At 57.1% G+C, this 12,591-nt stretch overlaps 2 protein-coding genes across 2 annotated transcripts; one reads left to right on the forward strand and one right to left on the reverse strand.

Annotated features, from left to right (window-relative positions):
* Nucleotides 1-809: 809 nt before the first annotated feature.
* On the reverse strand, nucleotides 810-5,699 carry CHPF (chondroitin polymerizing factor). The gene is made up of 4 exons (XM_063101879.1): nucleotides 5,125-5,699; nucleotides 3,577-4,150; nucleotides 2,813-2,992; nucleotides 810-2,509 (listed from the first exon to the last, which is right to left on the reverse strand). The coding sequence occupies exons 1-4, from the start codon at nucleotides 5,436-5,438 to the stop codon at nucleotides 1,250-1,252; spliced, it is 2,328 nt and encodes a 775-aa protein (XP_062957949.1). The 5' UTR covers nucleotides 5,439-5,699; the 3' UTR covers nucleotides 810-1,249.
* Nucleotides 5,700-6,187: 488 nt separating this feature from the next.
* Nucleotides 6,188-12,184, forward strand: TMEM198 (transmembrane protein 198). Its single transcript, XM_063078659.1, has 5 exons — nucleotides 6,188-6,263; nucleotides 6,580-6,784; nucleotides 9,350-9,925; nucleotides 11,016-11,218; nucleotides 11,578-12,184. Exons 2-5 carry the CDS (start codon nucleotides 6,619-6,621, stop codon nucleotides 11,713-11,715), a joined length of 1,083 nt encoding a protein of 360 aa, XP_062934729.1. The 5' UTR covers nucleotides 6,188-6,263; nucleotides 6,580-6,618; the 3' UTR covers nucleotides 11,716-12,184.
* The last annotated feature ends 407 nt before the right edge of the window (nucleotides 12,185-12,591 follow it).

The raw sequence follows: 12,591 nt of genomic DNA on the forward strand, positions 1-12,591 counted from the left end.
GGAGGGCCAGGACTCAATTCCTGCTCTCACCCAACCCTGACCCTGGTGTCAGCTGCTTTGCCCAAGGGTCCTTCTTGTCCACACTCTTCTCTCCCAGGCTGGTGCCCAGGGAGGGCTGGAGACCATTCCATGGGCCCCCTTGGAGGAGGAGGAAAGGAGAGAGGGAGGTGGAGGATGGAGCCTACCCCAGCAGGGGTGGAACCCTCTGTACATTTGTATATATTTAGGGAGGACAGGGTGGGGGTGGGGTACAGATGTAGAAGGTGGGGGGGGGCTATAGGGGTGGGTGATTCAGGGACAGCTAGGGTCCTAGCCCCAATGTCAGCAGGACAGGGCAGCCCCCAGGACTCAGGAGTGCTGGGCTGGTCCTACTTCCTTACCCTCTCCGGGCCCAGCTCCCCTCTTGGCAGGGGGAGTGGGTGGCCCAGCAGGCCTGGCCCAGCTCCCAGTTCCCCCTGTATCCACCTATCCCCCAGAGTCCCCTCCACAGGGAGCGGGCAGGAGACCTTTCACACCGTGGCCAAGCATGGGGCGTGGAAAGGGAGCTTTCTCAGGCCTCTCTCCCTCCAGTCTAGTTTTATAAAGTGCTGACGACATTGGGAATAAAGAGGCATAAAGAATTCTCTGTCTGTATGTGTGACCAAGCATGTGCTGGGGGCTGGTGCAAGGCTGGGCATATGCATGACTTGGTCCCTGGTAGAAGGAAATGCAGGCCCCTGCAGGAACAAGGGAGCCTCCATCCTCATGGTCGGCCCTCCCCCCACCCCCCGTGCTTACCTTTCAAAAACTCAGAATCACGAGTCCACGCTCAGCCAGTTTATTAGAGGCAGGGAGCTTCATTAGGGGCCCAGAAGGGAGAAGATGGGAGACAGCCCCCTCTCCTCTCTCACCTCCCCCTTTTCCCAACAACTCATCTACAGCCCAGCCCCCAGGGCCCAACCCTAGGAGGCGCAGCTGGCGTCAGGCAGACTGTACTGCATAAATACACGGAGGCCACAGCTGGAATCAGCAGCGTCAAGGGGGCAGGGGGACTGGATTGAGGCAAGAAGGGGGTGGCTCCAGGGGCACCTCCCCCAGGGCTTGTCCTGAGCCCAAGGATCCACAAAGCCAGAGAGAGGGGACCCAAGGATTGCTCTGGGGTCTGTGGCTGCAGCCAGCCCTGTCCAGCGAAGCTGGCAGGTGGCTCTGGGTTGTTGGGGAGGATTAGGCGGGGTGCGGCTGTGCCAGGGCTCAGGGGCACAGGGCAGGGTCAGGTGCTGTTGCCCTGTTCCTGCTCAAAGAGCAGCATGGCGAGCTGGGTCCGGGAGCCAAGGCCCTCGAGCACACTCTGGCGGCAGCGGTGGTACAGGTCCTCACTGAGCCGGGCACTGCACGTCTGGGCCCGGTAGCGCTGTAGCAGTGCTGGCTCTACTGCTCGTAGCACATGCAGGCCTGAGAATCGCAGGAACAGCTCATACACGTCCAGACTCTCCAGCAGCTCCTCCTCCTGCTCCGAGGCCGCGGCCAGCCGCCCGCGGGCTGCCACGTAGTCAGAGTTGTAGAAGCAGGCCTCGCTGGCTGCCTGGCGATCAAAGCGGCCCATGTCGCGGCCAAGTTCTGGTGGCCCCGGCCCTTGTGGTGGGGCCACGGCCGGGTGGAAGGCCTGAAAGTGCATGGGAAAGAAGGCCTGCCAGCCAGAGATGGCATGCATGCGGCAGCGGTTAAGGAAGTCAGGTGTGAGCACCGTGTCGGGCCCGGTCAGCAAAAACAGTGTGTCTAGCGGGTGCTTCTTGGAGAGTAGATCCATGAGGCGCAGCGGTGAAGGTGCAGCTGTCTGCACACTGAGCCAGGGCACCCTGGCTCCGGGGAAACGACGCTCCAGCTCTGCCACGTGGGCTTTGACAGGTGTGAAGACATCTGCATGGGCTGCTCGCTGGGCTTGGCGTGGCTCATACAGTAGCAGCAGGGTCAGGGCTGCCGCAGCATCACCAGGCTCCAGTGCTGCAGCAGCAAAGGCCTCCAGGAAGCCAGGGGCCAGGTCACGCTCGGCTGCAGCCAGAGGCAGCAGCACAGTGAGACGTGAGGCTTCCGTGACGTAGGGCACAGGCAAGATCTCCACGCGGCTCAGCGGCCGGAGCAGCTGCACCCGGCGGGTGAGGGGCCGGCGGCCACCCTGGGGGGTTAGTGCCTCCAGCTGCAAGTCCAGTGTGTACTCCATACCCCGGGCTGGATCAAAGCGTCGGTAGCCATTAACCAGCTGCTGCTTCTGGAGCCGCAGGGCCGGGTGGTAGCGGCGGTTGAGCTCTTCCACGGCTGCCTTCAGAACATCAGCCACATCAGCTCGGTCGGCCCCACGCAGCGGGCAGCGGGGTGAGCCATCAGCGCAGAAGAAAGCATGCTGCTCTGTGAAGTAGTCCCAGCGCAGTACCTCAAAGCGGGAGGCTGGGCGGGAAGGTGCTGGAATGCCCACGGGCCACGCAGCTGCCCGCTCCCCATCAGCTGCCAGACGGCTGGTGTTCTGGATCTCCCACTGGGTTGGAGAAACAGGACATGAGCAAAGTAGAGACTACAGAGGTCAGAATGTAGCTGGGGGACTGGGTAGGCAGCAGGTACCAATCAGGATGGGTCCTCAGTTCCCTGCCAATGTCTGCCCACCTAGGGCCCCCCTATACTTTCCCTAGATGTAAGGAGCCTAAAAGTTAAAAGGGGGTTATGGAAGCGGGCTGGGAAGCAGGTTTGATTTGTGATTCTACTGCTTTTTATTTCCGTGGGATCTCTGAAAATTCTAAGACTCCCCTCCCATTTCTCCCGCACCTCCAGACCCAGACCATACCTGCAACTCCTGGATCTCCCGGTATGTGCGTTCCAGCTCAGCTCGGGCAAAAGCCTTGTGCAGCTGGTACATATGCACAGGGTCACGCACAGGGTGGGCTGTCAGGGCACTGTGGAAACGAGGGTCTCCCTCCTGCACAGGCTCCCCAGGACTTAGCTCCATATAGCTATAGTGCACCCCCTGGGGAGAGGAAGAGAAGGGGTCCATAATGGGAAGAATGATAGAATTGTCTTCCCCCTTGTCTCATAGCCAGTGTCATCTCCTCATCCTATGTCCTGTTGTGGAGTTGGGGTCAGATTTCTGTGGATTTAAGTCTACCTTGTCAGTTGTGAGTTTGTGTGACCTTGGGCAAGCCTCTGCTAGCTCATCTGTGAAATAGCATGCATCCTGTCTCAGACTTGTTCAGGGGCTCAAATAAAACAATGACTAACACGAACACGTACTATGTGCAAGGATCCCTTATTTTTTCTAATCCTTTGGGTCTTTTGTTTTGTTTTTTTGTGGCTGGCTGGTAACAAGGACCAAACCTTGGATCTTGGTGTTATCATCTAATCCTTATAACAACCCTGAGCAATAATTATTTCCATTGGCATGGATGAGGATATTGAAGCTCAGGAGATTTATTAGTTATTTACCCAAGGTCAGAGGGATAGAAAATAACAGAACTGGTATGGAAACCCAGGCCATTATCTCCACCAATACTTTGTCGCTCAGGTGTTAAGTGCACAGATAGGAGGCCCCAGAGGGGCGGCTTATCTTCCCACCTCGTGGTCGCCAGTGCAGCCAGCCCCCGTGGCATCGAGGATGCAGCGTCCCAGCCACTCGTCTGGGCGTGCACTGACGATGTCATTGCGGCAGCTTTCCAGGTGGGGGCGCAGCTGCTGCAGCAGCGTGCGGGATAGCAGCACCCCAAAGCCACCGTGGCAGTAGCGGCCTGGGGTGGGCTCTCCACCGATGAAGTCCTGGGGCCGGCCCAGATAGAGGTGACCAGCGGCGGCCAGGCTGAGGTGGCCAGTTAGGTGTGCCAGTCCGTGAGCCTCGGTGTAGGTAGAGTCAGGCACTAGGAAGAACCAGTCAAAGTCGTCGCCGTGCTGCTCCAGCAGGTGGCGCAGCGCCAGGTGCAGGTGCCCAATGGGCCGCTCCTCGCCCAGAGTAACCACTGCCATGCCCGGTGGTGCTCGGCGGCCCCGCGTGCCTGTCAGGAACACCACACGCTCTAGTCGGTGCCCCAGCGTGCGGTTCACGGCCACACCCAGCGTGGGCAACGTGGCCTGGGAGGTCAGTACCGCCACCAGCAGCCTCTGCCTGATGCCCAGCTCCGTACTGATGTAGCGTGTCCTGGGGGAGGAGACGGCGCAAAGTTACCAAACAGACAACAGCACACACAGGCTCTGGGTCTATTTCCTCACTTATGAATAGGATAAGAATCACACCTCTCCTAGGGGTCATGATGATTTAAGCGAAATATTGGTCTTACCTACATAGTACTTTGCATTTGGGAGATGGCAATATCCATGCAGATATGAAAGATATATTGTGGGTTGATTCCCCATTTCACTATTTAGAAGCTGTGTCTTGAGTACATTATTTAACCTGAATCATCTTTAAAATGGGACTGGTTGTATCTATTTAAAGCACTTAGCCAAATGCTTGGCACACCACGTGTATACCTATTTCTATATAAATACGCTATTATACCACAGATACATCACAAAAATTATGTAAAGGAATATAAGGCATAGGGGTGTATTGAGTGTGTTTGGGGGAGGGGCAAGCTGGGACTCAAGGGATCCAGTAACCCACTGTAAGGCAGAAGGGAAGTTGCAGAACTGGAATTTGAACCCTGAGTTACTTAGGAAAAAATTGTTTCAACTCATCAGCAAGACATTAATGGGATGGGTACATTCCTTCCTTCTCCATATCACTCCAAGGTGGCCCTTGTTACCCCCCCAGGAACAAGAGACACAGGTAAATCCTAGTTCTCTCCTTTCTCTGTCCCTCTCTGTATACACTCGCCCTATATACTAGTCATTTCTCTAACCCTAACAGACCACCAAGTGAGCTTAGAGGATCTCTGGGGGACTATCGAGTCAAGCCAGTTTTGGACAGAGGCGGGGACTGGGCCGAGAGAGGGCCTCAAACTGGCCCCACGGCTCCCGGGACAGCAGGGACATCGGAAGTTATCAGGACCCGAAGACTTCCTGGCCGTCCAGCCCCTTCCTTCCGGAGCCCGAGCCGGCCCCCGGCAGCCTCCCCCGCGCGCGCGTCCGAGCGGGTGCCCACGGGGCGGGGCGGACGGAGCCGCTCGCTACCTGACGGCCTTTTTGGTGGCCTGGCCGGGCTGTGCGGGGTGGTAGGGCAAGACACGCGGCTCCCAGTTCTCCCCGGCGCCCGCGCCGGCCCCGGGCCTCTCACGCTCCGCTCCCGGCTGCACCGAGTTGGGGCGGCGCGCCGCGTTGGTGTTGCCGCGCGGCGGCAGCTCAGAGTCTCCGGGTTGGGGCGGCCCTGGGCCGCACGGCTCCTCCACCCAGGTGACGCTGAGCAGGCTCAGAGTGAAGCCCAGGGAGATGCCCACGGCCACGGGCCCTGCGGGCCGCAGCACCGACAGCAGCAGCGATGCCCGCATGGCGCCCGGACCGCGGGCCCCCGGCCCCGGCGCAACCCCTGAGCAGCCAGAGGCGGCTCCGAGGGGGCGGTACCGGGGAGGGGGCGGATCCGGAGGGCCCGAGCCCAGCGGGCGGGCCCGCTCCCTCCCCGCCGAGCAGAGCCAGCGGCTTAGACGAGTCCCCTGCGCCGCGCTCCGATCCCCTCCAGCCGTTGCTCCGTGCGGTGCGGAGTTCCTGCGCTCGGCGCCACAGCCGCCGCTGTCCGACGTGTCACTGAGAGGGCCCCGCCCTCGGGGTGCGGTCTCCGCCTCCAGCTACCGGAGAGGGAGGAGAAGGGGGAGGTTAAAGGGGAAGGACCCCCGGAAGTGCCCCCTCCTCAGTGAGGGAGAGGGAGACGCTAGGGGCGGAGTCCCCTGCCTCCCCCGGCGTGGTTGGTGCGTCCCGGTGACGTCAGAAGCAGCCCGCCCCTGCCTGGGTGGTGCGCCCTGAGTGACGTCAGGCGCAGAGGCCGGAGCTGTCCATCAGCACCAAAGGCCGCGGGCGGGCTCAGGGCATGGGGCCGCGGCTTTGGGGCGGCCCGAGCCCCTGCTCCTGCTCCTTTCCCTTCCCCAGGCCCAGTCTGAGTCCCCAGACGCCGTGGGACTGGAGTGCCAGCCGGTGTTGGAGGGGGAGCGGCGACGCCGCCGCTCAGAGAACGGTCTCTCCGGCCCCGCAGCCCCCTTCCTTGCACGGCGGACTTTTTCCCGGACCCCAGTCAGTTGGAGCCTCTGGCGTCCCGCCATCCCTGCCCCTCCGGCCTCTGCACAGCTTCTTTCGCACAGAAGCTCAGGTCGCCTCCAGCCCAGGTAGATCTTGGACAATCCCGGATTTAGCCGCCTACGGACAGTCTCCTGGCTGCCTCCTCACCAGCAGCACACTGCCTTCATCTCCCCCCACCCCACCTCCCAGTCCCCTTTTAAACTTCAACCCAGCCCCCTCTAGCCAGGCACTTTTATTTCCCTTTGTCTTTGCCTCCCACTCCAGGGATGCCTCCAGAGCTGCATGATGTGGGCACCACTCCTTTGTCCACTGTGTCCCTGCTTAGTTCTCCCACTCCCACTCCCACCTGCATCCCGGTGCGGACCCAGGACTCCTCTTTGACCCCAACTTCCTCTGTGTCAGGTTGACCTGGGAGGGTGATTCCCTTTGGTTACCAACACTATGCCAGGCACTGTGGAAACACTGCGGTTCCAGCTGCTGCCTCCCGAGCCAGATGACGACTTCTGGGGCGCACCTTGTGAACAGCCCCTGGAGCGCAGGTACCAGGCGCTGCCGGCCCTCGTCTGCATCATGTGCTGTTTGTTTGGAGTCGTCTACTGCTTCTTCGGTGAGATCCCCATCTCATCCCTCACCTGGGCTCCCCACTGTTTCCCCGAGTTCTTTTTCTGAGGTCCCCCAAGTCTTCTCCGGAACCCCCACCCCACCACCTTGAATATCTATCTTTGTTTTCCTCCTTTCTTTCATCCCACACGTTTGTGGATCATCTAGACTCCAGATTCTAGAGAATACAGGTTTTTAAATTAGGCATGCTTGGGTTTGAACCTGGCTCTCCACCTTGCTAATTGTGATGGCTTGGGCATGTTGACCTTTCTGAGCCTCAGTTTTCTCATCTGAACAATGGGAACAACGATATTTGTCTCACATAGGCTTGTTATGAGAATTAATAGGCACTCAATAAATAATAGCTATTGTGGTGAAGATGTTTTTGGGTCACTGTACTAAATAGGCACTGAAAACACTTAGCAGGGTGATTAAACATGGCCCCTTACCCCAGGGCATGTTGTCTGACAGGAGAGAAACTCCTGGAACACTCACATCTATGATACATTTTACAGTGGGCTGAATGGTAGTCAAACTCATGTAGATTGCCTACAAGGCAGACTGGTAATCAGACAGTTGTACAGAACAACTGTGCAAATTTTTTAAAGTTGGTAAAAATTTACAACATTTGTACAGTTGTATCTATGGTACATACTAAATGTAGGCTGATAAATAGTCACACTCATGGAGATCACCTGCAAGGCAGGCTCCGGTAATCAAAACAGTTGTACCAGATGGGTACTGAACAAGGGAGCTCAGCTGAATAGACAAGGCAGGGGGTGGCGGGTGGGGAGGGAGGCTGAAATCCAGCTCATGCTCCTCTTGCTAAACTCAAGGCATTGACACAAAGCTGCTTTGCCTAGAGAAGAGCATACCTTTTTGTAATTTGCACAAAGGTGCCATATGGGCTAGTGGCAGCCTGGAGTAAGTGCCCAGTGATTCTACACCAAAAGTTACAGAACTTCAGAGAGGACAGTGAGCTCTATAAGGCTGGTGGCCTAAGGAGAGCCTCCAGTAGGAAGATTATAAGTGACCAGAAACAGTGGGGGCAAAGGAGGCTGGGAGGTTTGGGCTCCAACCTGAGCAGAAGTAGGACAAGACTTGTGTTCTGCAGCCTCCCTGCCTCCCCTGAGAATGGGTGGGTAGATAGGGGTAGGAGCCAGATGGTCCCTTCCCTTCCACCCCCAAACTCTGGCTGAAGTGCAGAGTGGGCAGGAGGAAGTGCCCCCTCCTTCCCCAGCCCCCACCACACACACGGGTTCAGGATACATTCTGGGCCTCTGAGGAGTCTGTATCACTTCACCCTTTGCGCTGTCCATACTCACTCTGTGCATGTTGCTCAGTGCAGCCTCATATCCCCTCTCCTGGGCTTCCCTCACATCCTACCCATCTTGGATGCCCCTGCTCCCAGGATCTTGTACTCTGAGCCCTTGTCCATGCACTTACTACTCTCTCTGACCCCAGGACCTCCTGGACTCTGATACTTCCCCTCATTCCTAGAACTGAAACTCCTCTTTATTATCTTTCTCTTTGACTCTTCCTGACTCCTTGACCACCATCTCTGACTTCCATCTTCCCAACTCTTCAGGATCTACACCTCCCTCGCCCTTTCAGGTACTTCTAACCCAATGGCCCTATAACCTCTTTATTTCTCCATAACCACTATTTTCTCCTTGATTCCCTGTGATTCCTTGTAAGACCTAGTGACCTCCACCATCCCTATTACTCATGACCTTCCATCCCTCTGACCCCCTCTATTACTCCTAACTCTGATCCATGGTTACTCCTAACTCTCTGACCCTTATGACTCCATCATCTGATCTCCCCTCCTCACACTGCGATCTCAATGATCCCATTTCTCTGGCCTCAGTGTTCCACTTGGAATACTTTTATTGTATAGTATTCTATATATATAGTATATACATAGTATAGTATTCTCCCTTTAATACAATCGTGATTCCATTTGGTCAGTCCCCCTGCCTGGCAAAGACCTCATCTCCTGGAACTCCTCCCCAATAATCCTGCTTCTCTGTCCTCTTTGTAACCTTCCAGTGATGCTATATCTCTGAAGCCTCATAACCCCTCAAAGTCCTCATCTTTCTGAACATGTGTGACCCCCATCTCTCAAGTTCTTTCTAACTTCACAATACCTCCTCTTTCTGAACAATCCCTCCCCAAAGACCCCAATGACTCTTTTGCTGATCCCCTTGTGACCCCAATGACCTACCACTCTGACTCCCATGATCCCAAAGACCCCGATGCCCCTATTACTGATTCACTCTTGACTCCAGTGATTTATCCTGTCTCCTGTGATCCTCAAAGATCCCAAATCATTATTTCAATGATTATGTCTGTTTTTCCAGTTATCCCCAATGACTATATTTCTCTGACCTCCCCTAACCTCTGTGGCCCTATCACTGATGCCTTCCCAACCCCAGTGACCTCCAATTCTCTGATCTTGGCTTCCTTGTCTCTGGTTCCCCTGTGATCCCATATCTCCGACCCCTCTGACCTCCTCCCTCCAGCCCGGTGACCTCATTTTGGCCCCTCACTAGCCCCTGTTCCCTTCCAGGTTACCGCTGTTTCAAGGCAGTGCTCTTCCTCACTGGGTTGCTGTTTGGCTCAGTGGTCATCTTCCTGCTGTGCTACCGAGAGCGGGTGCTGGAGACGCAGCTGAGTGCTGGGGCGAGCGCAGGCATCGCACTGGGCATCGGGCTGCTCTGTGGGCTGGTGGCCATGCTGGTGCGCAGTGTGGGCCTCTTCCTGGTGGGGCTGCTGCTCGGTCTGCTGCTCGCTGCTGCCGCCCTGCTGGGCTCTGCGCCCTACTACCAGCCAGGCTCTGTATGGGGCCCACTGGGGCTGCTGCTGGGGGGCGGCCTGCTCTGTGCCCTGCTCACGCTGCGCTGGCCCCGCCCACTCACCACCCTCGCCACAGCCGTGACTGGTGCCGCACTCATTGCCACCGCCGCTGACTACTTTGCTGAGCTGCTACTGCTGGGGCGCTACGTGGTGGAGAGACTGCGGGCTGCACCTGTGCCCCCCCTCTGCTGGCGGAGCTGGGCCCTCCTGGCACTCTGGCCCCTGCTCAGCCTGATGGGTGTTCTGGTGCAATGGCGGGTGACAGCCGAGGGGGACTCCCACACCGAAGGTGAGAGGGCACAGCCAGGGTGGACATGGGAGGCAGGGATAGCCAGGGATGGGTGGGGGATGAGTGTCTGGGGAGTGGGGTACAGAAGCTGTACATGCCAGCAGTATAAGGCCTCAATGGGGTTAGAGAGCTGACTTGATCAGGGTCTGGGAGGATAGGACCCAAGTGCCGCCATTCATTCCACAACAATGTACGCAGCATCAGATCTGTGTCAACCCCACTCCAGGCCGCCACTGGGGATACAACAGAGATAAAAAAGAAAAGGTCCCTGCCCTTATCGGTGTACATTTGGGGTAGGGGGAAGACAAATAAAGACATGAAAACAAATGATAATTCCAGTTGTGCAGAGTGATATGGGAGAGATACGCAAGGTAATAGGAAAGAGTGACCTTATTATGGAGGCTATTATAGTTAGGCTGGCTGAGGAGCTGACATGTAAGCAGAAACCTGAAGGATAAGGGGCCAGCCATGCAAGAGCTAGAGAAGAGGGAACAGCGAGGGCAGGGGCCTGCGAAGAAATGAGCTTGGCTTGTTTGAGGAAGTAAGAATGTAGTGTGGTAGGGGAGGTATGGGAGTCGGGCTGATTGTGTCGGTCCTCCAGGCCAAGATAAGGACTCTGAATTTTATTAGAAGGGCAACAAGATGCCATTGGAGGGTTTAAAGTGGAGGTAGCAATAACCTAATTTAGCATTTGGGATGCTCATTCTGCCACTGAGTGTTGAAAGCATTGAAGAGCATGGGGGAGGAAGCAGCTGTGGTTGTCCAGCTGAAAGATGATTGTGGCTGGCCTAGGGGAGTCACTTGTGGCTCAGGATTAGGAGAGGAGTAACAGCTGGGGAGAGGGTGACTGAAGTATAAGAATCTTCCATAAAGACCTTCAGAAGAAACAACAACTGTAGGAAGTCCCATCAGGTGGATTTCTACCAGGTGGGAGACTAGGAAAGGAAGGGACAGGGTGAGGGTGGGCGGTTATGGACGAGGCAAAGCTGGAAGCCTGGTGCCCCCAGGTGGGAAGAGAGAGAGAGGGAGGGCTTGGGGGGAGATGAGGCTCGTGGGCCTCTGAGACCCTTCTCTGGCCACCTCTCCACAGTGGTCATCAGCCGACAGCGACGACGTGTGCAGCTGATGCGGATTCGGCAGCAGGAAGAGCGCAAGGAGAAGCGGAGGAAGAAAAGACCCCCTCGGGCTCCCCCCAGAGGTCCCCGGGCTCTTCCAAGGCCTGGGCCCCCTGACCCTGCTTATCGGCGCAGGCCAGTGCCCATCAAACGCTTCAACGGAGATGTCCTCTCCCCGGTGAGCACCTTGAGCCCTTCCTGACCAAACTGGGGAGAAAGGAGTGAGTAGGCTAAGAAAGACTGGGCTTTCCCCAGGGGCTTGTCACTATCTAGAAGGCCTAGTGTTTGTCCACCCATCAGAACCCCTGAACCAGGGGCCTGGTGGGCCCAGCTTTGGGACTGGGGGACAGGGGTCCTGAGTATGCATTTTTAATGAGATATGGTATGTGGTGGGGTCTCAGGATTGTAGACTCTGGATGTGGTGAGTTTCTGGGTCTATGGTAGGCTGCAAGAATGTCCAGCTTGTGAGGGTGCAGGGAAAGGTGGCTTTCAGGATGGGTCTGCCGTGGGACTCACACTTGTGTTTACTCCCCACAGAGCTATATCCAGAGCTTCCGGGACCGGCAGACTGGGAGCTCACTGAGCTCCTTCATGGCCTCGCCCACAGATGTGGACTATGAGTATGGGTCCCAGGGGCCACTGACAGCCTGCTCTGGCCCCCCTGTGCGGGTATAGCAGTATTCCCGCCTGTCTAGACTCTGCAGTCACCAGCTCTGCCGGCTTAGAGAGGCCTTCCAGGACACTACCCAGCCTGTCTGGCCCTGCGGCCTTTGGCGGTGGTCCCTCTTCCCCAGCTGGAGAGGGCTGGCCCAGCCACTAGAAGGGAGGATCTGTCTCAGGCTAGGCCTGGCCTGAGTGGAGAGCCCCCTCCCAAGCTCCTGAGGGGCTTCTGTGGGTTGTGGGGTGTGAGCCCTTTTGGGATGTGCTCAGGGTTATAAGTGTGTCACCTGTGTGTGTGTATATGTGTGTGTGGGGGGCGGGGTAGGCTTGGAGGGGACACTGAGATCCTTGCCTTTGACTTCTGATTGGCAGAGCTTCCCCAGGGTTGGCCCCGCCTCTTCTCCCACTACTGGGGTCCCCCGGGCCACTCTCCTGCATGTCTAAGAGGAGGAGGCCTGCCTTCGTCCCCATCGCTCTATCACCCCACCAAACTCATCTAAGAGTACTTGTCCTCGTCCACAGGGCAGCACCCCTTACCCTGGTTCCCTGGCCTCTGAAAAGCCACCAGCATGAGGTCAGGGGCAGGGGTTGGGGGTGGGGGGTGATGCTCTGGGTTGGGTTGGGGAGGGGGTTGGAGGGAGAGGGGCTTAAATGCATGGTGCATGTCTGGTGTCTGTTATGTCACCCCAGACACCTCATGCTTCTGTCTCCCCCCAACTCTATCCTGTTTTACATCTTTTATAAATGTGCCAAACTGTGTGGCCTCTGCCAGGAGTGGTGATCTTTGCTGGCTGGCATTTCCATAGGCCAAGCCTGAAGCACTACAGCCTTCAGTCCTCTGTGTCACTCACTACACAGGGGCTCCAGGCAAGGTCTGCCCTTCCATGTCAC

This window comes from Cynocephalus volans, chromosome 1 (assembly GCF_027409185.1).
Source record: "Cynocephalus volans isolate mCynVol1 chromosome 1, mCynVol1.pri, whole genome shotgun sequence".
In the NCBI taxonomy this organism is placed as follows: Eukaryota; Metazoa; Chordata; class Mammalia; order Dermoptera; family Cynocephalidae; genus Cynocephalus; species Cynocephalus volans.

Coding starts and splice junctions, on each gene's coding strand:
- TMEM198 (XM_063078659.1), top strand. CDS start 6,619: ATGCCAGGCACTGTGGAAACACTGCGGTTCCAGCTGCTGCCTCCCGAG. Junction 6,785..9,349: donor AGTCGTCTACTGCTTCTTCG/GTGAGATCCCCA, acceptor GTTCCCTTCCAG/GTTACCGCTGTTTCAAGGCA. Junction 9,926..11,015: donor GGGGGACTCCCACACCGAAG/GTGAGAGGGCAC, acceptor ACCTCTCCACAG/TGGTCATCAGCCGACAGCGA.
- CHPF (XM_063101879.1), bottom strand. CDS start 5,438: ATGCGGGCATCGCTGCTGCTGTCGGTGCTGCGGCCCGCAGGGCCCGTG. Junction 4,151..5,124: donor GCCACCAAAAAGGCCGTCAG/GTAGCGAGCGGC, acceptor CTCCTCCCCCAG/GACACGCTACATCAGTACGG. Junction 2,993..3,576: donor GCTGCACTGGCGACCACGAG/GTGGGAAGATAA, acceptor TCCTCTCCCCAG/GGGGTGCACTATAGCTATAT.